Source organism: Phascolarctos cinereus, unplaced genomic scaffold (assembly GCF_003287225.1).
Source record: "Phascolarctos cinereus isolate Bilbo 61053 unplaced genomic scaffold, phaCin_HiC Scaffold_4;HRSCAF=312, whole genome shotgun sequence".
Classification (NCBI taxonomy): domain Eukaryota; kingdom Metazoa; phylum Chordata; class Mammalia; order Diprotodontia; family Phascolarctidae; genus Phascolarctos; species Phascolarctos cinereus.
The window spans coordinates 157737285-157763209 of NW_027555847.1; the positions used below are offsets into that span (position 1 = coordinate 157737285).

Consider the following 25925-nt stretch of genomic DNA (forward strand, 5'->3'; position numbering starts at 1 on the left):
TTTGTATTTTTTTGTAATGACAGTATTATGAAAAAATAAAGTATTTTAAAAATAGAGCATCTGTGAACCACTGCACTACAGGGAAATGGGGGGAGGGAAGAGAGGGAGGGATTATAATAGCCTCTCAACCACCACCCCACTCCCCTTTTCCTCCAGGCTTTTAGAAACTAGCCGGGAGGTTCTTAATCAAGGAAGCTCTTAATCACCAGCTTCGGGTGTGAGCTGCCCCCTAGTGGCCAGATTATTATCCTGAAGACCCAGAAACTGACCTCAAGGTTTCTTCCTGACCAAAAGGCAAATTTGAGCATGTATATCTTGGGCAATTCAACGAATTCTCCCCTCACCCTGACCACCCAAAGCAATGCAGCAAACACTGGTAGGGGACAGAAAACAACTACTCTTGTTAAAAGAATAGAATGTATTTGGGAAGGATGATGCCCTTAACACAAATGGTAGCCATTCTCTTTGGAAGGTCTAATAGTGTCATGTGTCATGAGAACAAGTTATCGGCTGGGAGACTGGAATCTCTTGGTGGGAGCCAACATGCTCCATACTGAGGAGAAGGGTCTGGGGATCCCCTGTGAAAGGAGTAGGATCCCCCCAAGAGGTGGCTTGGGATAGTGCTGAGAGTGGCCTAGAGTCCTGGAGAAACTTGATCCTCTATGGCGATAATGGAATTGACCTGAAGAGATGGACACCTCACTAGCAATGGAAGTTAGCTTCTCTGGGGCCAGATGCTGATCCCCGAATCTCACAGTTTTCTTAACTTGTTTAACCCTTCTCTCCCTGTCCTGGGCCTGCCTCTCCCAATGGCCTTCCGAACTTTTTCCGTGGCCTCTTGACTTGCTGTTACCCTCCTGAGCCCTAGAAGAGGAGAGAGCCCTGAGCTTCTGGAATTTACTACCAGTGGGCTCTGCCTGGGTCTCCACAATTTGGAGCTTCTTCTCCTGTTGCTGGTTCTCTTCCCAAGCATAGAGCTCATCCATCATCCCCATTTTCTTCTGTAAGATCAGGCCAACTACTGTCATATCCTCTGGAGCTGAAGGAGCCCTGTGGCTGAAAGGAACCCTACTCCCTTTGGAGGGAGGTTTGACTGTAAATGGACTTTGCTCAGTGATCTCTCCAGCTATGGCTACCTCTGCCCTAGGGAGGGGCTTTTCTGTCCCTCTGATTTTCTTCTTAGGACAAAGCCACTTGAGGAAGCCCTTCATCTTCTCTGCTAAAGGGATTTTGCGCTGGAGTACTCCTTCCTGCTTTGAGAACCCTAAAACTCTGTTCATAGGACCCTGAGATGGCCACCTACTATTAGAGGTGTGGCCCTTCAATAAATTGGGATCCTTTTCCTGTCTTTTATCCCTCATTCCTTGGTCTATTGGGGGCTTACTGAGGCTCCCTTTTCTCTGAGAGTGTATCCGTTTTTTGGCCTGTTTTTTGTCTGTGACCTGAGATGGAAGTTTCTGGTATGCCCTCAAGCTGGGGCTTTTTCCTTCCAACTTCACACGAGTACCAGGCCCCTGAGCACCTGTCATATCCTCATTCAGTTGTTCCAGAGAGTATGACTGGGAGACCTCAGTGGTCTGAAAACCAAGAGCATGGTGCTGGACCAGTGTGTGTGGAGTGTGGCTCTCAGAGTAGCTCTGTTCTAGTACTCTCAGGTTGAACTCTTCCTCATCAGTAAATTGTTTAAAGATAAGGTGGCTTAAATCCTGGGTATTCAGGGTTCTTAGAGAGAGGGTTTGTCCCTCAGCCATCTGGACCTTTTCTTCACTCTCTCTCTCATGTAAAAGCCCTTGAAAACTTTCAGTCTCTTCAGCTACCACAGAGTCATCCAGTTGAGGGTAGAAAAGGAATGATGATCTTGTGGCCATTTCTCTAGACTCCCTTACCCTTAAGGGAATTCCCAAAACCTTCTCCACCATCCTTTTCTTCAGGTGAAAATTTAGCTTGGAGAAGCTAATTGACTTGTTTAATACACTGTCCTTGATGAGAGGAAATACTCTTTGCTCCTGTATTCCCTGTCCTTGAAATTGCTTCCTGAAAATGGAGTTTCGGTCCCTCTGTCTTGGAAGTAAAGATGGATGCTTCATAGTCAGCTCTAAAATTTCCTTCCTAGATCCCGTCTCAGTTATGTGCTGTCTGGGTCCCCTATCCATCAAGCCAGGTCTAGGGGAAAATGCATTCTCTTCCCAGTCCCCCCCAGCCTGAGGTGCTTCCCACAATTCCTTCCCAATATTCCAGGAACCCTTCTCTGCCTCTAAGATATCTAAAACAACAGCTGAGGCCTCTCTGGCAACACCACCTACCCAGATTTCCTGGAAGTTTCTTTCTCCTACCATAATATCAGGCCCCCGGCCCTTACCTATAATAGGGGAAGAAATTTGAATTAAGGGATTTTTTAGTTTAAACAGGTAGATGGATTCAAGGACCTTTCTGGGCAGACCCCACCTCAGCCGAATGTGCATATGGCGAATGTGGGATTCAAGGATTTTCTTAGTCTCTGGATCAAGGAATGGAATGTCCTTGCACGGCTCAGCTTGGTAAATCACTTCTTCAGTGGGTGAAGGAGCCCAGAGCTGGGATTGTGGCTGGGGCTGAGGTGGGGTTTGAGTTGCTGTGTTTTCCATAGATGGAGTGGTAAGAGCAATCTCTTTCCTTTTTGGTTGTTTCTGTAATGGCTGAGTAGGCTGTAATGATACAGATCTAAGCCTTGCATCAGCCCAGGAATGGCTCACCATCTCAGGAACCACTTTCCGCTGTATTGCTACGCTCTTCTGAAGAAAATGTTTCTGCAATGCCTCCTGTTGACTTGAGGATGAGCTTTTCTCAAGGTCACTCTCTATCTCATCTGTGTGACTAGCTGGACCTCTCTTTGGAATTATTGCTGATGCCACACCTAGAGCAGCTGTTGAGTCACTTGCTGTATCCTTTTTGCCAAAGTGCTTAAGGTCCTGGAATGTAGAAAGCTTAGGCTTTCCGGGCCTTGCCGAGTCTTGCTGAGGTATGGTCTGAGGCACAAGGTGTTTGATGGAGTCTTTGACCCTCTGGGACAGGCCCCAGTGGTGTTGGATGAGCCTTCTTCGGAGATGGGTCTCCAATAGTTTCTTGACATCTTCGGTTAGGAAAGACAAATCCTGGGGCCAGTTGGAAATCTGCACCTGGGGGCAAGGGGACTTATGGGCCTGGGGCAGCTGGAGAGGCAAAGGCTTGAAGGCTTCATGAGATCTCTGAACAATATGGGGCACCCCCCATAAGGACTGGAGCTGCTTCTGCAGCAGGTGCCATTCCAAGGCCTGGAACTTGGGGAGGTAGATAGCTGGGATCCTTATTGTGGTCTCTTCAGGGTCAGTTGTGAAGGTCCTGATCTGGGGTAGGAATGGAGAAGGGGATGGGGGTGGGGGTGGGGGTAAAGTCACTGGTGGAGTTAGGGGTGAGGGTACAGGTGGAGGTGGTGGTGAAGATGGGTGGGATGAGGTTGGGGATGAGGTTGGAAGTAGTTTTAAGTGCTGGATTGGAGAAGGCAGAGAGGGTTGATTTGCTGAGTTGGGCAGGTGGAGGTAGGAAAGGTCATTAAAGAAAACTAAAGGATTGTCCCCTAGCGGCAATTTGATTGTGGCTCCCAGCCAAGATGGGGAGCTAGACCCCATGTAGGTTGTCACCAAAGATTCACTGTGTAGAGAGGGGAGACCCCAGAAAAGCTGAATGCATTGTCGATTACGGCTCACTGTGCTCTCAGGACCCCACCCAGGCCCGGAGCAGACTTTGTTCAGGAAATGGAGGGTGTTGGGGGTGAGGATCAAGGATATAGGTTTGTGGAGCCGCCGAGAGTTGGACATCTGCTCTGGTTTCATATTATTGACAAAGGACCCTTCAGAATCCAAGAAGGGCTGGTCTGCCCCATGGCGGCTCCAAGACTGTGAATCTGGGGTTGACAGATACTTAACAGATGATTCTGTGTTTTTCAGAACTAGAGACAATTTCTTCACTGGTGGAGTTATGTGACGAAAACATGGTGGGAGATCTGACCTACGCTGGCTCAGTAATTCCTTTTCCTTCCAAATATGGAGTGCTACCTTTTCTGTGAGGTGCATCTCCAGGAACTCCTGGGCACCTGGGCTGAGGAGTGAGACTTCCTCAGCCTCTGGGTGCTGCTGGGCTCCAGCATTCATAGCCTTCTCAGAAAGTTGCAGTCGTAAAGGAACCAAGTTCTTCTCCTGCCACTCTGAGGTCTCACTGTCACATGGCTTTTCCTCTGGCATAGGAATGGGCAGAGTCCCCTTCTTTTTTACCTTTTGTAGGCCAAGAGAAAGGGGCTCCAATCGGGAACCCCCAATTGGGAACAGATTAGGGAGCATTAAGTACTCTTGGGAATTCTGCCCTTCAGGGGAGCCTGAAAAGGTTGCACATGATTCATCAGTATCAGAGGTCAATGGGGCTGAAGTCATCAGAGGAGTGTCATCTATGGATGAGACTTTTGGAAGGGTGCTCAGCAGATCTGGCTCTTCACTTGTGGCTGGTGCTAAAGGAAGTTTTGGGCACCTTGGAGTCGGGGAAGATTGTTGAGGAGGCTGCAAGTCTACGAAAGGGGTGGGATTCAGAAAGATCGTAGGCTTCTTCATGGGCACATGGTCCATCGAAGGTTTTCTACTTGGTGTGGCAGTGTGAGCTGATGAGGAGGTGACGTTCAGTGGTGGCGTGTGAGGTACAGAGCAGGTATCGGCCCTGGGAGGATTGTGGACTACAGGAGTAATACCAGGTAGTGAAAATCTAAGGACCTGTGAACAAATCGTTTCATGGAAGGTGGTAGTGGCTACTGAAGTGGTTTGAGCTGTGGAATGAGTTTGGGCGCTAGAGGGAACGAAGAACAATGATGATCGAAGAACCTGTGAGCAAGTTTCATCTTCTAAAGGGGGGGAAGCCTGTGACAAGATGGGGGCCGCAGAAGTGGTGGGAGTTGTAGAGGTGGTGCAGACTATAGGAGAAGTATGAACCACAGAGGGAGTACAGATTGTGGAGAAGGTAGAAGCCTGGGAAGGGGTGTGGCTATTAGATTCACTGTAGGTGGAGGGGAGATGGACAGAAGAAGAGGTTAAAGTGTCTCCAGATGTTCTGGTCATAGAGGAAGTGCAGGCTAGAGAGGCCTTGGGTGCTGGTGATGAGGTACAGAATCTTGAGGTCCTGGTAGGTTTTGTTGATGGGGTGGGAACTTTTAAGCAGGATCTTGAAGAGGAAAGAGATAAGGAGGAATCAGGGCCCCTTGAGAAAATGGGGACTTTTGAGGAGGTAAAGTCTGATGAATGGGTAGGGGCTAAGGCAGGATTCGAAGGCACAGAAGTGGTGTAATTTCTTGAGTTGTTGGGGTCCAGTGAGGTGGTATGGGCCACATAAGGAGAATGGCAGAGCTGGGAATGTGCCCGTAGGTAAGCAGGGTCTATTAAAAATGATTGGTCTAAGGATGAAATTTGGGCCACTGGGGGGATGGAAGCAACAGAAAGAGTGGGAGCAACAGAAGGGGCAGAATCAAAAGCGGAGGGAGCAAAAGTAGGCCTGGGAGCAAAAAAGGAGGCGGGGGCAAAAAAGGGGGCGGGAGCAAAAGAAGGCGCGGGGGCCACGGAAGGCATGGGAGCAAAATAAGGGGCGGGGGTTACGAAAGGGCCGGGAGCCACTGGAGGGACAGGAGCCACAGGAAGGGTGGGAGCAAAAGATAGGGTGGGATTAAGAGGAGGGGTGGGAATAATAGAAGGGGCAGGAGCCACAGGAGCGGCGGGAGCCAGGGGAGGAGGAGCAGCAGCCACGGGAACCGGGTGAGCCACCGCGGGAGGGGAGCGAGCCACCACTGGAGGGGAGCGAGCCACCGCTGGAGGGGAGCGAGCCACCGCTGGAAGGGGGCGAGCCACGGGAGGGGACGGTGCAAGAGAAAGGGTAGGAGCCACAGGAGGGGGGGGATTAAAAGATACAGTGGGAGAACCAAAAGGGGTGGAAGCTAAAGATGAGCTGATGGTTTCTGATTGGAGATCCAGTAGGGAGGTATGGGTAATACACTGGCTTGCTGATTCCTGGAGAATAGCTGAGTTGGGTGAAGGACTAGAGGCCTTTGGGATATTGGGTTTCACTGAGGCAATTTGGGCCACTGAGGGAGTTTGGATCACGGATGAGGCCAGAGGGATTTTTGGCTGCAGGGAGGAAGTGAGGGCCCCTGAAAGCTCAGTAGCTGAGGGAGGGGCCAAGACCACAGGAGGGGTGTTTTCTGTGGAAGTGTCCATCGTCAAGGAAGTGCGGACAACAGTTGAGGTATGAGCTAGTACGGATATATGGGTCCTGGAAGTGGTACTGGACTGGATCCCGATGGGGGATTTGTCCTGAAAAGGGATAGTAGCTGAAGGTGGGGAATGGGGCAGGGAGAAACTGAGGTCCATTGGTGTGATAGGAGAAAGAGAAAGAGTATGACCAGGTAAGATGTTGACAGCCAACGAGGAAGAGGGATTCACTGGGGAGGTGTGTGCTGGAACTATGTTCTGTGAGGAGCTGGGGACCAGGGAAAGGTTGGAAGGCAAAGTTAGAGGCAGATCTGATGGCAGGTCCCAGGAGGCCAGTTCAGGCAGAATGGATTTGAACAGCAGATCAGCCTCCAAAGCCACAGAATTGCACACTTCACAGCCGGAGTCTGTGCATAGCATCCGCCGGACGCTGCCCTTCCTAGAGACCTTGTGGCTGCAGGAAACAGGAATGACTAGCTGAGGGCTGGAGAAAGTTAAGGAGGCAGGAACTAGGGAAGGGGCATTTGAGGTATCCTTATCTCTCTTGTTCCCCCCTCCACTCCCCATGCCATAACCCCCCTCCCCACACATCCCCCTCATTAACCCCATGATAGACACAGAAACCTACTACTGATGCAGATGGGAAAAGGGAATAGGTTACCCTTTCAGGATAGATGGCAGCTCCAGCTGGCTCTCAGTTTCTTCCTGGTAAGACCTCCAAGCTATGAAACCAGAAAAATAATATAAAAGTTACAGCTGAAAAAAAAAAAGCTTTAGAGACCATCTAAGTTGTGTGCTGGGTGGGGTAGAATTCTAGGGGACATTGAACAGCAGGAGATATGTTGGGAGGGCACTCTCCCTGACAACCCTGAGTTAATTCACAAGTTCAGATGGGCCAGGATAGGGCAATAAGCCAGTATTCTGCCTTCTACTTCCTTCATTCCCAGAATAAATTGTCCATATTTTGGTCTGCCCAATTCAGAAAATTGCCCAAATTTTGGTTTCCTTTTGATGAGCCTTTTCTTTGGGAACTTCCTTCTCTGAGAGGCACAGGCCGGGGATCTTCAAAGGCTGGTAACTGACATCCTTGTGTGAGAAAACCTAGGAATCAGAGTTAGGAAACATAGCAGAAGGCATTTTGGTGAAGATCAACAGATGGAGAAATAGAAAGGATATTTGTCACCTGAGTACTGTCATCCAGCACCCAGAGAAAAGAAATGGGTAAGAAATTTCAGATTTCAGAAAATTCAGAAATTTCAAATAAAAGAAATTTCAGGAAATAGATGAGATAGTTCAGTTGGAAGAGAAGACTGATATTCGGAGAGGCTGGAGCAGTTTAATTCAAGCAGCGTTTATTAAGGCCTACTCTGTGGACACACAGACAAAAAAAAAGGGAGTTCTGCCCTCAAAGAACTTACATTCTACTGGAGGAAAATAATATGTACAGATAAGTAAATTTAAAATACTCATGAAGTTAATTGAAGGGTGGGTTGCACTAAGATAGACTTCTTATTTGAGGTGGCTCTTGAGACAAGCTTTGAAAGAACAGAGGGATGAGGTAGCTAGGTGGCACAGTAGATAGAGCCTTGGAATCAGGAGGACCTGAGTTCAAATGTAACCTCAGAAACTTGATACTTACTAATTTATGTGACCCTGGGGTAAGTCACTTAACCCTGATTGCCTAAGCCAAAAAAGAAAAAAGGGAAGGGAGAAATCATTTTTCTATAGGCATATGGAATATAATCTATAGAAAGGCCCAGAGGGGCAGACAGAATGTCCCATAAAGGGAACAACAGGTAGAATATTTTAGACTTAACATGTGTGAGGGGGGTTCATATGAAATCAGTCTGGAAAGACATGACTGGAGCCAGATTGTAAAGGGCTTTCAATGTCAAACAGGAGTTGACGTTTTATTCTAGAGGAAATAGGAAATCATGGAAGCTTCTTGGGCAGGCTTATTAATCACCCCTCTTCGTAATTACTCTATTTAGGGCACCTCCATTCTTCCAGTTATCTAGGTTTGAAAGATAAGAGTAAGAGAATAAGCATTTATATAGTACTTACTACGTGCCAAATACTTTGTAATTTTAATTTTTTTTAGTTTTCAACATTCACTTTTATAAGATTTTGAATTTCAAATTTTTTTCTCCCTCCCTCCCCTCTCCCTTCCCCAAGACAGCATGCAATCTGATATAAGCTATATATGTACAATCATAGTAAATATATTTCCACATTAGTCATGCTGCAAAAGAAGAATCAGAACAGAAGGGAAAAAACATGAAAAAGAAAAAAAGAGAGAATAGCGTGCTTCGATCTGCATTTAGACTCCATAGTTCTTTCTCTGGAAGTAGATAGCATATTCCAGATCTTGAGTCTTTTGGGATTGTCTTAGATCATTACATTGCTGAGAAGAGCTAGGTCTATCAGAGTTGGTCGGGCACAGTGTTGCTGTTAACTGTGTACAATAGTCTCCTGGTTCTGCTAACTTCACTCAGCATCAGTTCATATAAGCCTTTCCAGGTTTTTCTGAAATCCACCTGCTCATCACTTCTTATAGAACAATAGTATTCCATTACATTCATATACCACAGCTTGTTCAGCCATTCCCCAATTGATAGGCATCCCCTCAATTTCCAATTCTTTGCCACCACAAAAAGAGCTACTAAAAATATAGGTCATTTCCCCTTTTTTATGATCTCTTTAGGATACAGACCTAGTAGTGGTATTACTGGATCAAAGAGTATGATTGTTTTATAGCCATTTGGGCATAGTTCCAAATTGCTCTCCAGAATAGTTGGATCAGTTCACAACTCCACCAACAATGCGTTAGTGTTCCAATTCTCTCACATCTTCTCCAACATTTATCATTTTCTTTTTTTGTCATATTAGCCAACCTGATAGGCATTAGGTGGTATCTCAGGAGTTGTTTTAATTTGCATTTCTCTAATCAGTAGTGATTTAGAGCATTTTTTTCATATGATTATAGATAACTTTAATTTCTTCATTTGAAAACTGCCTGTTTATATCCTTTGACCATTTATCAATTGGGAAATCACTTGTATTCTTATGAAATTTGATTCAGTTCTGTATATATTTTAGAAATGAGGCCTTTATCAGAGACACTGTCTGTAAAAATTAAGTGTTTTTTCTTACAAATATTATTTCCTCAAATAACCCTGTGAGGTAGGTGCTGTTATTATCCCCATTTTTACAGTGGAGGAAACTGAGGCAAACAGAGGTTAAATGACTTTCTCTGAGTCACACAGTCCGAGCTCAGATTTGAACTCCAGTCTTCCTGATGACTCTAGGCCCAGCACTCTAGTGACTGTACCACTAGCTGCCTCTGTCATTTTCAAGTCTTTACTCTCCCTCACCCCCATGTCCAATAAGCTGCCAAGCTTATTAAGTCTACCGCATAACACATCTTACGTCCATCCCTTTTCTCTACTCACAGGGCTGCCATCCAAGTCCAGGCTTACTTCTCATCTGAACAATTTCAGTAGACCCTCCTAGGTCTCATTTCATCTAAACTATCTCCTCTCCAATCCATCCTCCACACAGCTAAAGCACAGGCCTGACCATGTCACCACCCTAGTCCAAAATCTCCAATGGTTCCCTTACCTTTCAGATAAAAATATCAATTTCTCTGTTCAGCATTTAAAGCCATTCAAATCTCTCTACAATCTAATTTTCCAAATTTAGATATGGCTCACCTTCACACTCCACGGTCCAGCCAAACTGTCCCATGTACTGTTTCTCTCACAGAAGAGTGCATCCCTCTTCTGACAGCCCTTCCAACTCTCCAGTTCTGTTTTTCTGTCAGTTTCTGCACCTTGTCCCACATGCCTGGAATGCACTTTTTCATTACTGCTATCTCTAGGAATCCCTGGCTTCCTCTAATGCTCAGATCAAATGATACCTCCTACATGAAGTCCCTTCTCATTTGCCCAGTCTCTTCTCCCACCCCCCACCCCAAAATTTACTTGTATTTTGTATTTTCTTAAATGTTTGCACATTTTCCTCAATAAAATATAAGTTCCCAGAAAACAAAGACTATTGGGGGGGGGGTCCTTTGCCACCACAGAGCCTGGCACAGAGTTGGCCCTTTGTGCTTGTTAATCGACTGCTTGATTGACAGAGTCAGGCCTGTGCTTTAGGAATATCAATTTCACAACTGAAAGATGGAGAGGAAATAGAAACAAAGCCAGTTGATTAGGAAGCTATTATAATAGTCCAGAGGACAGGCAATGAAGTTAACTACTATATGGTGTGTCCATAGGGGAGAAGAAAAGAGAATATTGGGTTTGAGAAACGTTTTGGAGGTAGTTTCAACAAATTTGGCAACTGGTTGGCTATGGGGGAAGAGGTAAGGAAGAGTCAGAATTAGTTGAGAAAGACTCCAAGGTTGCAAAGTTGAGTGACTGGAAGATGGGTCACCTTTTATGAAAACAGAGAAGTTAGGAAGAGTGAGTTTTAAGGAAAGGTAATAAGATCATTTTGGCCATGTTAAGTTTGAGATGCCTATGAAACATCCATATAGATGGAGATACCTACTAGACAGCTGGAGATGTGATATTGGAGCTCAGGAGAAGGATGAGGGAAGGATATCTAGTTTTGGAAACCATCAGAATACAGATAATAACAACTAATGGGAACTAATGAGGGCATCAAAAGCAAGAAGAAAGAAAAGAGAAGAGGACAGAATCTTGGGGAATATACATGAATAGGAGATAAGACAAGAATGAGGATTCATCAAAGGTAACTGCAAAGGAGCAGTCAGCCAGGAAGGAGGAGAACCAGGATAGGGCAGAATCATGAAAAAACAGAGAGTACCAAGGAGGAAGGGATGGTCAACAGTGTCAAACACTTTAGAAGCTCAAGAAGAATGAGGATTGAGAAAAAAACTATTGGATTTAGCAATTAAGAGATTACTGAACTCATTGACAGTTATTGGGCATATACCCAATGAAATGAAAGACTAAGATGAAAGTCCAATATTCATTCATATATTCAAATATTTTTCGCAAAAGCAAAGAACTGGAAACAAAAAACCATGGGATGTAACAACATGGTAAAATGTTATTGTGCAATAAAAAAATGACAAAGCTAAAAAACAGAGAAATGAGAAGAGTTGTAAGAACTAAAGCAGTGTGAAATAAGCAAAGGTTACATACACATACACACACTATATATATGTATATCTATATCTATGTCTATATCTATATCTATATCTATATATTTACCAAAACACTGTACATGCAAAGATCCCTAAAAACAAGTCAAACTCTGAGTAAGTAAAAAGCCAGTGATGACCCTGGAGGACTTCCAGGACTGACTATTGTATATATTGTCATATGTATCTACTGGGTCAAAAGTTTTTGCTTAATCATTTTTTTGTTATAAAGGGGGATTCAGTCTTGATGGGAGTAAGATTTTTCTTTTTCAAAAATGATTATGGTGTGAAAACAAAAGGTATCAATAAAATATACTTCATCACTGGAATGGGTCTGGGATCTCATCAATTTGGTTGTTCTATCCAATAGACTCAGATTCAGATCACAGCCAATCCTCCAGCACCTGTCTATGCCCTATCGTAAGTTCATGGTGGGAGGTTTACCCAATGGCCTGGAGGCCCTCCTCAATTTTACCTGATGAGGGTGCCATGCTGTCCATCTGGTTATCCCTTGCCCTCAATCAATCAAGAAACTTTTATTAAGGAAATCATTATTCAGATGATTTTCAAAACTAGAGATATAGCCCTCATCATTCTCCTGAGAGTGTGCCATTCTCCTACTGCAGGCCAGGTGCCATGCTAGATGTTAGAGATATAATAAATGAAACAATCCCAACTCAACAGAGTTTATATTCTAATGGGGAAGGTGACAAGTTTAGTTAAGTACTTAATAATTGCTTCCTGTTTCGGGGTGCAAGTACTAGGAATCAATGTGGGGAAAGCTTCCCCACATATTTGCAACTCTGTGGAGTTCCATTAGCCGTTCCAACTGTTCAAGGCTTCTTTCTTTCATCCTGTCTCTCTTGAACTGTGCCTCTTTCTCCCCAGTCTCTTAGAAGTCTCTTTCACAATCAGAAGTCATGTTATATCACAAGAGTATCTTTCAGGAAACCACTCATTGTGCTTGGGGCCTGGGGTGGAGGAGTTATAGCTATATTTGTATTGCTCCCCACATGGCTCCCATATGGATCAGCATCGAGGTGATTCCAAAAATAAAATAGATTATTTTAATTACATGAAATTGAAAAGCTTTACCCTAACAAAATCAACACAACAGGATAAGAAGAGGAGTTGATGATTGAGGGGGGGAAATCTTCACACCAGTATCTCTGATAAGGCTAGAGGAGTTGATGATTGAGGGGAAAAAATCTTTATACCAATATCTCTGATAAGGATCTGATATCTGAAATAAATATATATAGAACTAAAAATACCAAAAGCCTTTCTTAATGGATAAGTGATCAAAGGATAAGATCAAACAGTTCTCTATAAAAGATTGCTCTCCAAATAACTAATAATAAAAGAAATATAAATCAAAAGAACTTTGGGGTTATACCACACACCCAGGAAATTGACAAGGATAAGAAAATATGGCAGTAGTCCATGCTAGAAGGGTTATGGTAGGGACACACATACACATATACATACATGCATGTATACATATATACACACTTATACATACATGAACAAACAGTTGGTAGAATTGTAAATTGGTCCAACCATTCTGGAAAAAAATTTGGAATTGTGCTTTTTTTAAAAAAAAAGTGACTGAAATATTCACACCCCTTTGATCTAAATATCCAACTGCTGGCATATACCCCAAGATGTTCAAATGCCGAAAGATCTAATGTGCACCAAAAAAAATTTTTTTTAGCGAGGCAGTGGGGTGAAGTGACTTGCCCAAGGTCATACAGCTAGTAAGTATCAAGTGTCTAAAGTCACATTTGAACTCAGGTCTTCCTGAATCTAGGGCCGGTGCTCTATCCACTGTGCCATTTCACTACCTCCGCACCAAAATATTTCTAGCAGTACTTTTTATAGTAGCAAGGAACTAGAAACAAAAACTGATGACCATTGACTAGAGAATAGCTAAACAAACTCTTTAGGACATGCATATGATAGAATATTGCTCTGCCCTAAGAAATAATGAATCTGGTAAATACAGAGAAGCATGGGGAAAACTTATATGAACTGATATAAAGTAAGATAAGCAGAACCAGGAAAATAATATACACAATGACACCAACAATGAAATTGAAAATGGAAAGAATAACAACACAGCAACCAAAACAGAATGTTCCAAAATTGTAATGACCAAGTTTGTCCCCAGAGATGAGTTATGAGAAGGAAACCTCGTATTATAGTGACTTGAGGTATGGTTGACTTACCCTTTCTTATCAATGATAACGGTTCTGCCCTGGACTCCAGTTCTGATACTGATTTCATTTTCTTCCTCTGGGAAGAATGTGTGTGTGTGTGTGTGTGTGTGTGTGTGTGTGTGTGTGTGTGTGTGTGTGTTCAAGCTCATGAGCTCTCAAACAGACTAAACATTCTCTCTCTGTCAAAAGCAAAGCACCTTCTAATTTCTGGGCACACCTTAATAATTTCATTCTTCCAAAGTGGAAGAATCCACAAGGAAAACTGCTATTCTGGACGTAATTCTCACCAACAAGGAGCGTTTGGTTGCTGAAGTAGAAATAATAGGAACTGACCACTCCACCTTAGAATGTATAGTAGAGAAGAGAAAAGGCTAGCCATAGAGAAAAGGCTAGCCATAGTTTGACACATACTTTAGATTTTTAGAGTATGTGATTTCAAAACATTCAAAAAAGGAAACATAGGAACACAGATTATTTAGAGCTTTAAGGAACTTTGAAGGGCATCTAATCTAGCCTCTATGTAACTCCTAGTTCCTGGGCTTTGCTCACAGATAGCATTGCTATGGGGACGGAGGCAGCACTACCAAGGTGTCACACCCCAAAGATGCAATATGGCCAGTAAGCCCGAAGTATGAGTTTGTTCGGCCCAAGGCCAAATAAATACAGGGGAATGCAGGGGAGGTCTGAGATACTCCAGTGATCTTTGGATGACATCACAGTGCCATTGGTCAGGAAGCAGAGACTGCCTTGACAGAAGTGGGAGTGGGGCTGCCACTCGCCAAGGAATGAGGCCATCTTTTCCTGGCTATTTATAACCAGAACTACTTGGGGGGTGGGTGAGTCAAGGAATGCTTAATAATGGAGAGGGAAAGGGAATGCCAGATAACCCTCCTGGGTGCAGCTGTTCCCTGGGCAAACATGAAATTGAGAAGTCCAACCTTACTCAAAGGCTGCCCCTGGGAGTGAAGATTGCAGACCTTTTTTTTTAAAAAACCAGAAAGCACTCAGCCGATCGAAGTTTTCATACTGTTCTCTCTTTCATCTTGATTTCCTGTAATAAACGCAGTCTAATTTTTAGTGTACTGAACTTGCTTTTGGGGAATTGGGAAGTTGAGAAAGAGATAAGCATGTCGATAAGAAGTAAAAGAAAACAGAAGTCAATTGTGATTAACTTATGAAATGTTATATGACAATGGTTTTGCATTTTTAACCCTGGGTTGAAGTGAGATAGAAACATGAGCTAAGGCACTGCGAGAGTGTGATCCATTAGGCCCCTGGGAAGCACCCAGGTATTGATGCTCACCCACCCGTCTTTCCTATTGTAAGGAACAGATGTTTCTGCACAAAGCAGGGATCTAACCCAAGGGGTCCATGGATAGATTTCAGGGGGTCTATGAACCTGGATGAGAAAAAAAAATCTTCATTTTCACCAACCTTTGGTTTACTTTATAATCCTATGCATTTTTATTTAATGCATTTAAATTCATTATTCTAAGAAGGAGTCTATAGATTTGACCAGACTGTCCAAGGGGTCCATAACACAAAACAACTAGGAAAATTTCCTGTACTTGCCCACACCAGCAACATCACTACCTCCTCCCCCTTCACTTATGTTTTCTGTTCTAGTCTTTGGTCAGGAAAGTACAGAATTTTAAAAGTGGCTAATAAAAATAATTTAATAGCTGACATTTATATAGCACTTTAAGGTTTGCAAAATGCTTTACAAATATTACCTCATTTTATCTTCACAACAACCCTGGTAGGTAAGTGCTATTATTAACCCAATTTTATAGATGAGGAGCCTGTCCTTGACAGGAGTTAAGTGACTTACCCAAGGTCATACAGCTAGTAAGTGTTTGAAGCTAGATTTGATCCTAGGTCTTCTTGACTTGTAGGTCCAGCGCTCTATCCATTGTGCCACCCAAACAGGAAATAGTATGAGAGTTCCTGGATGCCTAATTGAACTCAAGTCACCAGGCTAATACTAAATACATCTAACAGTACTGAGAGAATTAGCCAATACTAATGCTGGACAACTGTCAGTGATCTTTGAAAGATCACAGACACTTTGACCCACAGATACCACTACTAGGCAAATAGCACAAGAAAGTCAAGAGAAAGGAAAAGGTCCCATTTTTACCAAAATATTTGTGACAGCATTTTTCATAGGATTATAGATTTAGAGCTGGACGTGACCTTAGACACCTAAGTGAATCTAACCTCCATATTTTATAGATGATGAAACCAAGGGAAACAGAGGTTAAGTGACTTGTCCCTGGTCACATAGCTAGTTAGTGTGTGAGGTGGGATTCTAACTCAGGTCTTTTTGACTCCAACTTTGGTGCTCTACCCACCCTTAGCAGCCTACCATGCCACCTAGGTGCCTATCCATTGGGGAGTGACTGAACAAATTGTGATGTGAAATGTAATGAAATATTATTGTACCGTAAGAAATGATGAATAGGAAAAATTCAAGGAAATTGGGGAAGATTCATATGAAATGACACAGAGCAAAGTAAGCAAAACCAGAATGAATTGCATGAGACCTATACTAGGACAAAGGAAAGCAACATTAAAAGACAACAGAACCCTGATCAATGCATTAACCAGTTGTAACTTCCAAGAACTGACGGGAAAGGATGCCTATCTACTTTTAATGGACTCTCAGTGCAGAACGAGGCATATACTGTCAGACATAGCTCACGTGTTTTACTTAGCTATACTTTGTTTTAGGAATGGTTCCACAGTGAGAGAGGGGAGTCATATGGCGGTGATAGTGATGTAAAAAACTGATACGATATTTTCTTTTAAAGAGTAAGCATAGAAAATGGAAGTTACCAAGGAAGTGGAAAAAGGCAAATGTCCTGACTTTCTAAAAACGGAATAAATAGAATGGAGTCTGCAAGCTATCAACCAGTGAACTTGATTTAGATTCCTGGCAAAATTCTAGAACGTATTACTAAAAGACTGGTTAATAGACATAGAAAATAGGAAAGAGGGATCACAACAAGTGAGAATGGCTTGACCAAGAATGGATTATTTCAGATTAAGTTTATTTCCTTCTGAAAAGGAAGAAAATTGTATATATGGTCTACTTAGCAAAACAGTTGAACAGTGCTCACACTGTTCTTGGGCACAAGATGAAAAGTTGTTGTTGTTGTTGTTGTTTTATGGCTTGGCTGGACCCAAAGAATAGTAAACTCAGGAGGAAGGGGAAGAGGGGAAGGGGAGAAGAGAATAAGCATTAATTAAGTGCCTACTATATACCAATAACTGTGCTAAACACTTTACAAGAGGTTCGGTGCTGTTATTATCTTCATTCTACATTTGAGGAAATTGAAACAGAGGTCACTTAGACTTGCCCAGGGTCACATAGCTAGTAAGTGCCTGAGGCTGAATTTGAACTCAGGTCTTCCTGACTCCAGGTCCAGTACTATATCCCCTGTACCACCTAAGTGCCTCTGGGAAGTCTCATGGAGCGCTCCAGTGATCCGTGCTTGGTCCTGTTCTGGTTATCAATTTTATCAGTGACTTAGATAAAGACATAGAAAGCGTGTGTATTGTAATTTACAGATGACACAAAGCTAGGAGGGATCACTAATACATTGTATGACCAAATTGGAATCCAAAAGGAACCCAACAGACTAGAATGCTGGACCAAAAGCAATAAAGTAAAATTTAATAAGAATAAATGCAAAGTCATATACATGGGCTCAAATAATAAACTTCACAGATATAAGATGAGAGAGGCAAGGAGGTTCATTTGAAAAAGATTGGAGAAAAAAGGCAGATATTCAACAGGGGAAAAAAGTAGGTCTGGGAGTGCTATAGGAGAAACGTTCCCCTTGATGCAATGGAACTGAGTTGGGAAATCTAGGTTCTAGTTTCAGTTTTACCATTGGATAGCTCTGTGACCTTGGGCTGATCCCCGTATGTCTCTGAGCCTCAATTTCCTCATCCATGAAATGAAGGGGTTGGAATAGATGATCATTAAGGTTCTATCAACCTCCCAAATTCCATGATCCCATGAGACTCTTTTTTAATGGGGAAGTGAGGAGAGTGGTTCAGAGGTTCCAGATAAGACATGTGCTCCCTTCCACTTCTTCCTTCTGAAAATATTTTCTGCTTTATACAAAGATGATTCCCATTTCTTTTTAGCACCAAAGCTACAAGACCATGGTTGACCTGTCAGAAACATTTGGAACCCAACGATGTCTAAATGTGTCTGACTTAGTGATGGCGTATTAATGAAGAGCAAGCCAAATATATATATATATATATATATATATATATATATATATATATATATATATATATATATGTATATATATCATCCTGCCCCACAAGCCCAGGTGAAATCAGTGAGGGGAGAGGATAAGGAAGGAGAGGGATGGATGTATATAGCATCTGATAGATACCACAGTGGGCGTGCAAAACACTGTGGGGCAAATTCATTTCTGCTGGTCAGCCTTTTTTTTAAAAATGGAAACCCCCTACTTTTAATGGACCATTTTATTTATGGCTGATTACGAAGAAGAAGAAGAAGAAGAAGAAGAAGAAGAAGAAGAAGAAGAAGAAGAAAGAAGGAAAAGAAGAGAAAGGAAAAGAAGAAGAAGAAGAAGGAGGAGGAGGAGGAGGAGGAAAAGAAGAAGAAAGGAAAAGAAGAAGAAGAGAAAGGAAAAGAAGAAGAAGAAGAAGAAGAAGAAGAAGAAGAAGAAAGGAAAAGAAGAGAAAGGAAAAGAAGAAGAAGAAGAAGAAGAAAGGAAAAGAAGAGAAAGGAAAAGAAGAAGAAGAAGAAGAAGAAGAAGAAGAAGAAGAAGAAGAAGAAGAAGAAGAAGAAGAAGAAGAAGAAAAAGAAGAGGAGGAGGAGGAGGAGGAGGAGGAGGAGGAGGAGGAGGAGGAGGGGGATCATTCATAATAAGCTAAAGAAGACCCTCAAGATCATGCTCTGTGAGGGACTGATCTTAGTGCCTTCCCTCTGAGATTACTTCCAGTTTATCCTCTATATATCTTAGTTGTACATAGTTATTTGTTATGTTGTCTCCCTCATTAGTCTCTGAGCTCCCTAACAGCATGGACTGTCTTTCTCCTTTCTTTAGATCTCCAGTGCTTAGCACAGTGCCTGGCACATAGTAAGCACTTGATAAATGCTTATTGACTGACTGAATGACACAGTCTAGGGGAGAGGATATTTTCAGGAAACGTGGTAACTGCCTTGTCTGACAGGCTTTCACGTGAAAGAAGAGTTAAACCTTTGTTTGGTCCCAGAGGACAGAACCAGGAGCAGTGGGTGGTATGTAGATGTACTGAAGCAGATTCAGGCTTGATATGAGACAGAACTTCTTAATAATTAGAGCTGCCCCAAACTAGAATTGACTGCCTTGGAATCTTGGATTTCCCTTCACTAGGTTTCATGTAAAACCTTTATAACTGTCCATTGCATATGTGGTAGGGGGATTCTTGTTCAGGGGTGGGTTGAATTAGATGCCTCTAATACCTATTCCAACTCTCAGAGTCTGTGACTGGGGATGGAGATGGGAATGAAGATTGAGATGGAGATGAGGATGAGGGTGAAGATAGGAATGGGGATGAGGATGGGAAGGAAGATGAGAATGGGGTTGAGGATAGGCATGGGGTAGGGGTAGAGATAGGATGGAGTGGAACTGGGAGTGAGAGTAGGGATGAGGTGGGGATGGTGGTAGAGCCTCAAGGGGATGGAGCACAAGGCTTGACGACCCAATCCTAAAGAAGTTCAGGACAGAAAGCATAGGACCTTACCTCTCTCTGCAGATTCCCTGCTCTCTGGTCTAAAACGCTGAAAGACAGAAATTAGAAAGGGGTTGGAAATCTGATATGCCTGGGCAGTTACTGAAATCTCCCCTAGAACCAAAACCCTTCCCCAGAGGGCCCAATTTCCTAGTCTGATCCTATTTACAGCCTCCTGCACATGGAAAAGAATTGGAATCAGCATCAAGGAGGCTGGGCTAAAGGGATGGGTGTAAAGGTATCCCTGGTTTGACCCCTGGGCCATCCAATCACCAACAGCTCCTTCCAAATAGCATTTAATTATAAACACCTGCCTGTCTAGAAGTCTCTGATCAGTCTGTTTACTTTCAGAAATATCCATAGGTATAAGTAAAGCATTTTGCAACCCTTAAAGCACTCTTGTAAATGCTAGCTATTATTATTATCATAGAGCATGCTTCTGGCCTATGCTTCAAATACACCTATGAAAATATCTCAGAGGACCTGATAGTTTGAGCCTCAGTAAACAATAAACAAGATTGAGGGAACTTTCAAGGCTCCAAGGTGAGGAAAATATACCTAACCACCACTCGGACCTCTACTTTTCCCCCGACCACCACCCAAAAAAGTTCTTGGGCTAATGGGAAACAAAGATTTAAAGATGAAAGGGATCTTCAAGGTCAACTAATCTAACCCCTTCATTTTACAGATGAGGAAATGGAGACCCAGAGAAGGGAAATTACTTTCTCAAGGATCATTTATTCAGAGGCTCTGTGTCCCCGATGGCCCACTCCTCACATCCATTTTTCCTCTACCACATCTCTCATAATTTATCTGTCCTCCTTTCTACTCATGACCATTACCCCAGGCCCTCATCACTTCATACCTGGATCATTGTAATCATGTCCTATGTATTCTCTCAGCTTCCAATCTACCAGTCTTCTTAGAAATAAAATACTTTATTTGGTCATTTCAATTCTCATCACCCCACCCCCATCCTGACCAACTCTTTCAATGACAAAGAAAAGCAAAAACATCTCATTTAGTGACCCCTTCTGGCAGTGGATACAACATATGGCCCTAGTAGTCCCCTGCCTCCCTGTAATGAGCCAGGAGGTATGATTTGTCTGTTCTATAGTGCCTTCACCCGTTTTTCAGTTATTCCAAGTTCCATATCCTTTTTGCCATCACGGCTCATAAATGTTCTCTTGATCCAACTTATTTTGCTTTGCATCAGTTCATGTGAATCTTTCCATGTTTCTCTGGATCCTTCATATCTCCCAATTTCATTCATTATATTCATGTACTTGTTGATTCTCCCTTTCTCTATCACTAAATCCATGATCCCAGTGTCTTTTCTGGGCGAGGGGAAAAGATTAGTGGTGAGGAGTGGACATATGCCTAGTAATAGTAGGACCAACCACTCAGTCAAAGAGTATAGAAAGATTGGATATTTCTATTGCCTAATTCCACATTAATATCTTAGTCAGGTGGTTGAAGTCAGAGTTCCACCAACAGTGAATTAATGTGCCTTGTCTTCCTACAATCCCTCCAACATTGACTTCCCTTTTTTTAATTGTCATCTTTGCCAATTTGTGTGATACAAGATAGAATCTTGGGTGTTTAAATGTGTATTTCTCTTACTATTAGTGATTCAGAACGTATTTTCACATGGTTCTATCCTTTCCTTTACAAGGCTGACTGCCATACTCATCTTCAGCCATGTCCATCTCTGGAGCAAGATGGCTCTCTACTGCCTGCCTATTCCTAAGGGGTAGAGAACTTCTGCTCCATGGGTCACATCAAGCCCCTAGTTTAATATCATTCCTGCTGAGCCCCAGCAATGGGTGTCTTGCTGTCCAAGGACCACCTAGCACATCCATTCCTATTCCTCTGCATCTGTCACATCTGTTTCACAGCAAATAACAAGAGGAAATCTCTATATTCTATGTAGTTTTAAAAAGCTTTAAAATGAATATCTTAAAAGACCACAAGATGGCGATGTTACTTCAGGAAACAGTCCTTTTCTCTGCTTTTTCTGAGATTGTTTTTGTGTTTCTCTGTCCCTCTATTGGTCTCTCTCTTCTTATAGAACTCATCTATTATTCCTTGTACTTTCTTCAACAGTTTTATGTTCCATCTCTGCTTTGACTTGAAAAAAAGTTGTTAATGAATATTTTGTAGTTCCTTCTCACTTACAGAAAAATATAGTAACTTTTTTAATGTTTTCTTTTTTTTTTCTTTAACTTGCTTCATTGCATCAGTGAGAAGTCTCTCAATAATAAAACAAAACTTAATGTTGAACCATTAAAATGACCAAGCTTGGCCTCTGAGGAAGGGATAAGATGGTAGAGGCCAAAGACTATGAGTATGGAATGTTGTATATGCTGTCAGACACAATCTGTTGGTTTTGCTGATATTCTGTGTGTGTTTTAATTTTTGTTGCAAGGGAAGGTTCATTAGGGAGGAGCCAAGAGGAGTGGTATGGGAGTGGTATATTCAAAAATGCAAAACCAAAAGATGTTAATAACAGTTAATAATAAATAAAATTCATAATTACTCCCCCCAAAAAAGAAGGTTCTTAATCTCAGGCCTATAGGACTATGGTGCCTGTCAGACCAATAGATTTCCAAAATTAAAGTCTCTCCCATCAGATAAATGTAGACCTTCCCAAGAGCAGAGAGGCCTGTCTTCTCTTTTCTCATTCCCAATAACAACCAGTACAAAGATCTAACTGAGCCTTGAAAAGTAACTTACAGAGAATTGGTCGTCAAGGGACTCTGTGCCCTCACTTAGGGACCCTCTCAATGGTTACTAGGTCACTCAACTTTGGGATTTTACTGTCACTCGCTATCAGGTGACCAGATACATTCTCTGACTCTGTAAAGGTCACTGCCCTTCAATTCGCCCTAAGTTACCCAGAAGAATCTGTGTGAATTGAGGGGAAGGATTTTAAAAGGTGATGTTGAGAAAATGGAGAAGCTTACATGAGTCAGAGTCAATATAGAAGATCAGGGAAAAGAGTAGAAAGAGAAGGAAAAAGAAGAGCTGGTCTCCGTAGGAGACCTACCTCACTGAGATGGCGGTTCCTCCTAAAACGGGGTAGAAATGGAGACTTTGACACGTGATGGAGGAAGACAAGGAAGAACATGAAGCTGCAAAAATAAAGCATTGAGCCAATACCCCTGGCAGTCTGTATTTCCTTCATCAGCACCTGAAGTATATCCCAGGTCTCTCCCAGGTTACTCAGTAAAAGGTTGCTGATATCCATCTTCCCCAAAGCAGAGCACCAACAGATGATTCTAGCATAAAGAATGTCCCACTGTAGACAGGGTTCCAGCACTGCATCATAGGGCCCTGGAACTTGGGTCATGGAGACTGTCATAAAGGAAAATCTCTAGGTGGGGGTGGAGGGGGAAATCAGAAGAAGGTGGGCAAGAGCTTCTCCCCATGGTCCATCATAGCACCTCCCCATCTTTTCCCCTTCCTTCCCACTCTTTTTCTGGGCCTTAGGTGGCCATTATACTAATCCTACCTCCAGCTATCTCCTCCATAGAGTTTTAACCCTGATTTTTTCTTCCATTTAACCAGAAAAAATCCACTGAGTCCCCTCAGTGCCACTGTTTTTGCTTTTGAGGTCATTGAGATTAAGTGACTTGACCAGAATCACACAGCTAGTTATTAAGTGTCTGAGGATGGATTTGAACTCAGGTCCTCCTGACTTCAGGGCCAGCACTCTATCCACTGTGCCACCAAGCTGCCCCAATCATAATATAATTATAACCCACAGATCTAGGTTTACATAAACCAGGTTCAGTCTTGGGAGAGAAGGGAAAGTTGTATCCAAATCCTATTTCTACTTCATTTTGTCCCCACCAAGAATTTCTTCTGGAAGCCTCAGAAGATCTTGTCTAGGCTCCACTGATATAGGATAAAAGGGTTTCCAGCTGAAAGTATTCTAAGGAACTATATACTTTTATTTTACCCCACAGAAAACGCAACACAATATATAGGATTCAGTGGTTCATAAACAGTAGCTAGAAATTCCCCTTTCTGTGATTCCCACTTTCTACCCCAGGAACCTATAAACTTTCCCATCTTTATGGCATTCTCTTAAAGGTTTGCACTCCCCCAGAAGGAAAATACTAAAGAGGCAACCCCTCACATTCCAGTGACACCAATACCGGTCTCTAGTCTTATAGTACTTAGGTCAGCTAGGTGGCTCAGTGGATATCTTCCTGAATTCAAATCTGGCCTCAGACACTTACTAGCTGGGTGACCCTGGACAAGTCACTTAACCTTGTTTGCCTCAGTTTCCTCATCTGTAAAATGAGCTGGAGGAGAAAATGGCAAATCACTCCAGTATCTTTGCCAAGAAAACCCCAAATGGGGTCATGAAGAGTCAGACATTACTGGAAATGACTGAACAACAAGAAAACAACCTCCCCTTCTCTGTCCCCTTAATTTATCCTAAGCTCCTCAAGAACATCTGTGTGAATTGGAGGGGGAAAAAGGTGTTGTAGAATGTAGAATGGTGTAGAACAAAGGAAGAAACTAAGAATCAGTCAGCGTGAAGAAATAGGGAGAGGAATGGAAGGGTAGGTGGAGGGAGCATCTCTATAGGGAATCTGACTGGATCCCTTTACCTTAGAGAAATGTTTGTTCCTCTTGAATTGAAGTTGATAGATAGACTTATTGAAATGATAGAGCAGCAAAAGGAGTAATACACTGCCCAGGAAGTAGATGCCAGAACCAATTCCCCGTACACTCAAGACTGGACCCAGCAGTGATTCTATCATATTCCAGGTCATTCCAAGATCCCTCAGGATGAGGGGACCGGCTTCCATCCTGTCCAAAGCTCAGTCTCCACTAAGACGTCTCGGACACTGAGAATGCCCCACCCTAGGCAGAATTCTAGTTCTGCATCATAGAGCCCATGGAACTTGGGTCAGTAACAAGGGTGGGGGAGGGTGTCATACAGGGAGAGAAAGGGGCAAATCAGGGGGTCATTGATAATGGCTCACACACACACCCTGCTTTTCCTCATATACCTACTCTGGATTCTTTGAAGTTATCAAACAAAGGAAAGGGTTCTCTTTGGTGACCTATGGGAGTGCCCCCATATATTGGGCTGAATTATTCTGGTTTTTAAGATAATGTGAAAACTGTCCAGGAGTCATTTCCTTCTCCACTCTTTAACTAGAGGGAGAGAGCTACATAGTTAGGTTGTCAGGGGTTCTTAACCTTTTCTATGTCATGGACCCCTTTTGGCAGTCTGGTGAAACCTTTGAACTCCTGAGAATAATGTTTTTAAATGAATAAAATAAAATACATGGGATTACAAAGGAAACCAAATATATTGAAATACTGTTATAAACACTGTTTTTTAAGTTCACAAACCTCAGGTTAAGAACTTTTGGCTTAAGTGGTTAAGTAATATTAATTAATTCATTTTAGTTAAGTAACATGAGTTGAATACCTAAACTCTACCACTGACAACCAGAATGAGAGTGATTCTCAATATTAAAAAGTTTAATTTGGCAGTTTTCTGGTGGGAAAGATATTATAATTGTCTGGGACTGTGGGCCAGATGAAAGGCAGATCCAGAGTAGGACAAGCTAGGTAGCTAAGTTTGAAAGAAAAGAAAAGAGAGAGAGAGAGAGAGAGAGAGAGAGAGAGAGAGAGAGAGAGAAAGAAAGACAGAAAGAAAGAAGACAGACAGACAGAAAGAAAGAAGAAAAAAGAAAGAAAGAAAGAAAGAAAGAAAGAAAGAAAGAAAGAAAGAAAGAAAGAAAGAAAAATTAATTCACTGTAACCTGGGACTGGTGATTGTCCCCCTGTTATGGTACGGGTGGGAGGTGGGAAGATGAAGATGGGGGAAGGGAACAAATATTTATTAAGTGCTTACCTACTGTGCACCAGGCACTATACTAAATGCTTTACAAATATTATCTCACTTGATCTTCACAAAAACCCTGTGAGGTAAAATGCTAATACTATTTCCATTTTACAGTTGGGGAAACTGAGGCAGATAGTTAAGTGACTTGCCCAAGGTTACACAGCTAGTAAATGTCTAAGACTGGATTTGAACTCAGGTCTTCCTGATTCCAGGCCCAGCTCTCTAACCATTATACTATCTAGACCTGATTTTTCTTGACATAGGGAATTCCTAGATAAGGAAATTTCTTCAATCAATGCAAGTCAGTATCTTCTCTGCAATTTATAATCTTAGAGAGTTGTCTACTAGGGCAACCTGTCAGGTTAAATGACTTTCCCAAGGTCACACTGCTGGTATATATCAGAAGCAAGGCTTGACCCTAGCTTTTCCTAGCTTAGATGTCTTCTGTCTACCTACATGTTACTTCTCTATCCTACTGCATTATTTCCAATTTTGTATATTGTCTTTTTCTTTGTAAATAAACCAAAGAAAACATATTTTCATGATCTATAGCGGCTATCTATCTATGGCTGAGCCACCCAGTTACAGTGACAGCTACTGACTTAAGGGGGGGGGAGTATACTTAGAACCCAATA

At 42.6% G+C, this 25925-nt stretch overlaps 1 protein-coding gene across 2 annotated transcripts; it reads right to left on the reverse strand.

The window, feature by feature from the left end:
* Positions 1–400: 400 nt before the first annotated feature.
* Positions 401–24210, reverse strand: LOC110201441 (uncharacterized). 2 transcript variants are annotated; one of them, XM_020977072.2, is made up of 4 exons: positions 24038–24210; positions 19425–19461; positions 6916–6976; positions 401–6708 (listed from the first exon to the last, which is right to left on the reverse strand). In XM_020977072.2, exons 1-4 carry the CDS (start codon positions 24200–24202, stop codon positions 504–506), a joined length of 6468 nt encoding a protein of 2155 aa, XP_020832731.2. In that variant the 5' UTR covers positions 24203–24210; the 3' UTR covers positions 401–503. The 2 variants fall into 2 exon arrangements, with proteins under 2 accessions (XP_020832731.2, XP_078008829.1); XM_078152703.1 differs by lacking the exon at positions 24038–24210 and having other exon boundaries at positions 19425–19828.
* Between the last annotated feature and the right edge of the window lie 1715 nt (positions 24211–25925).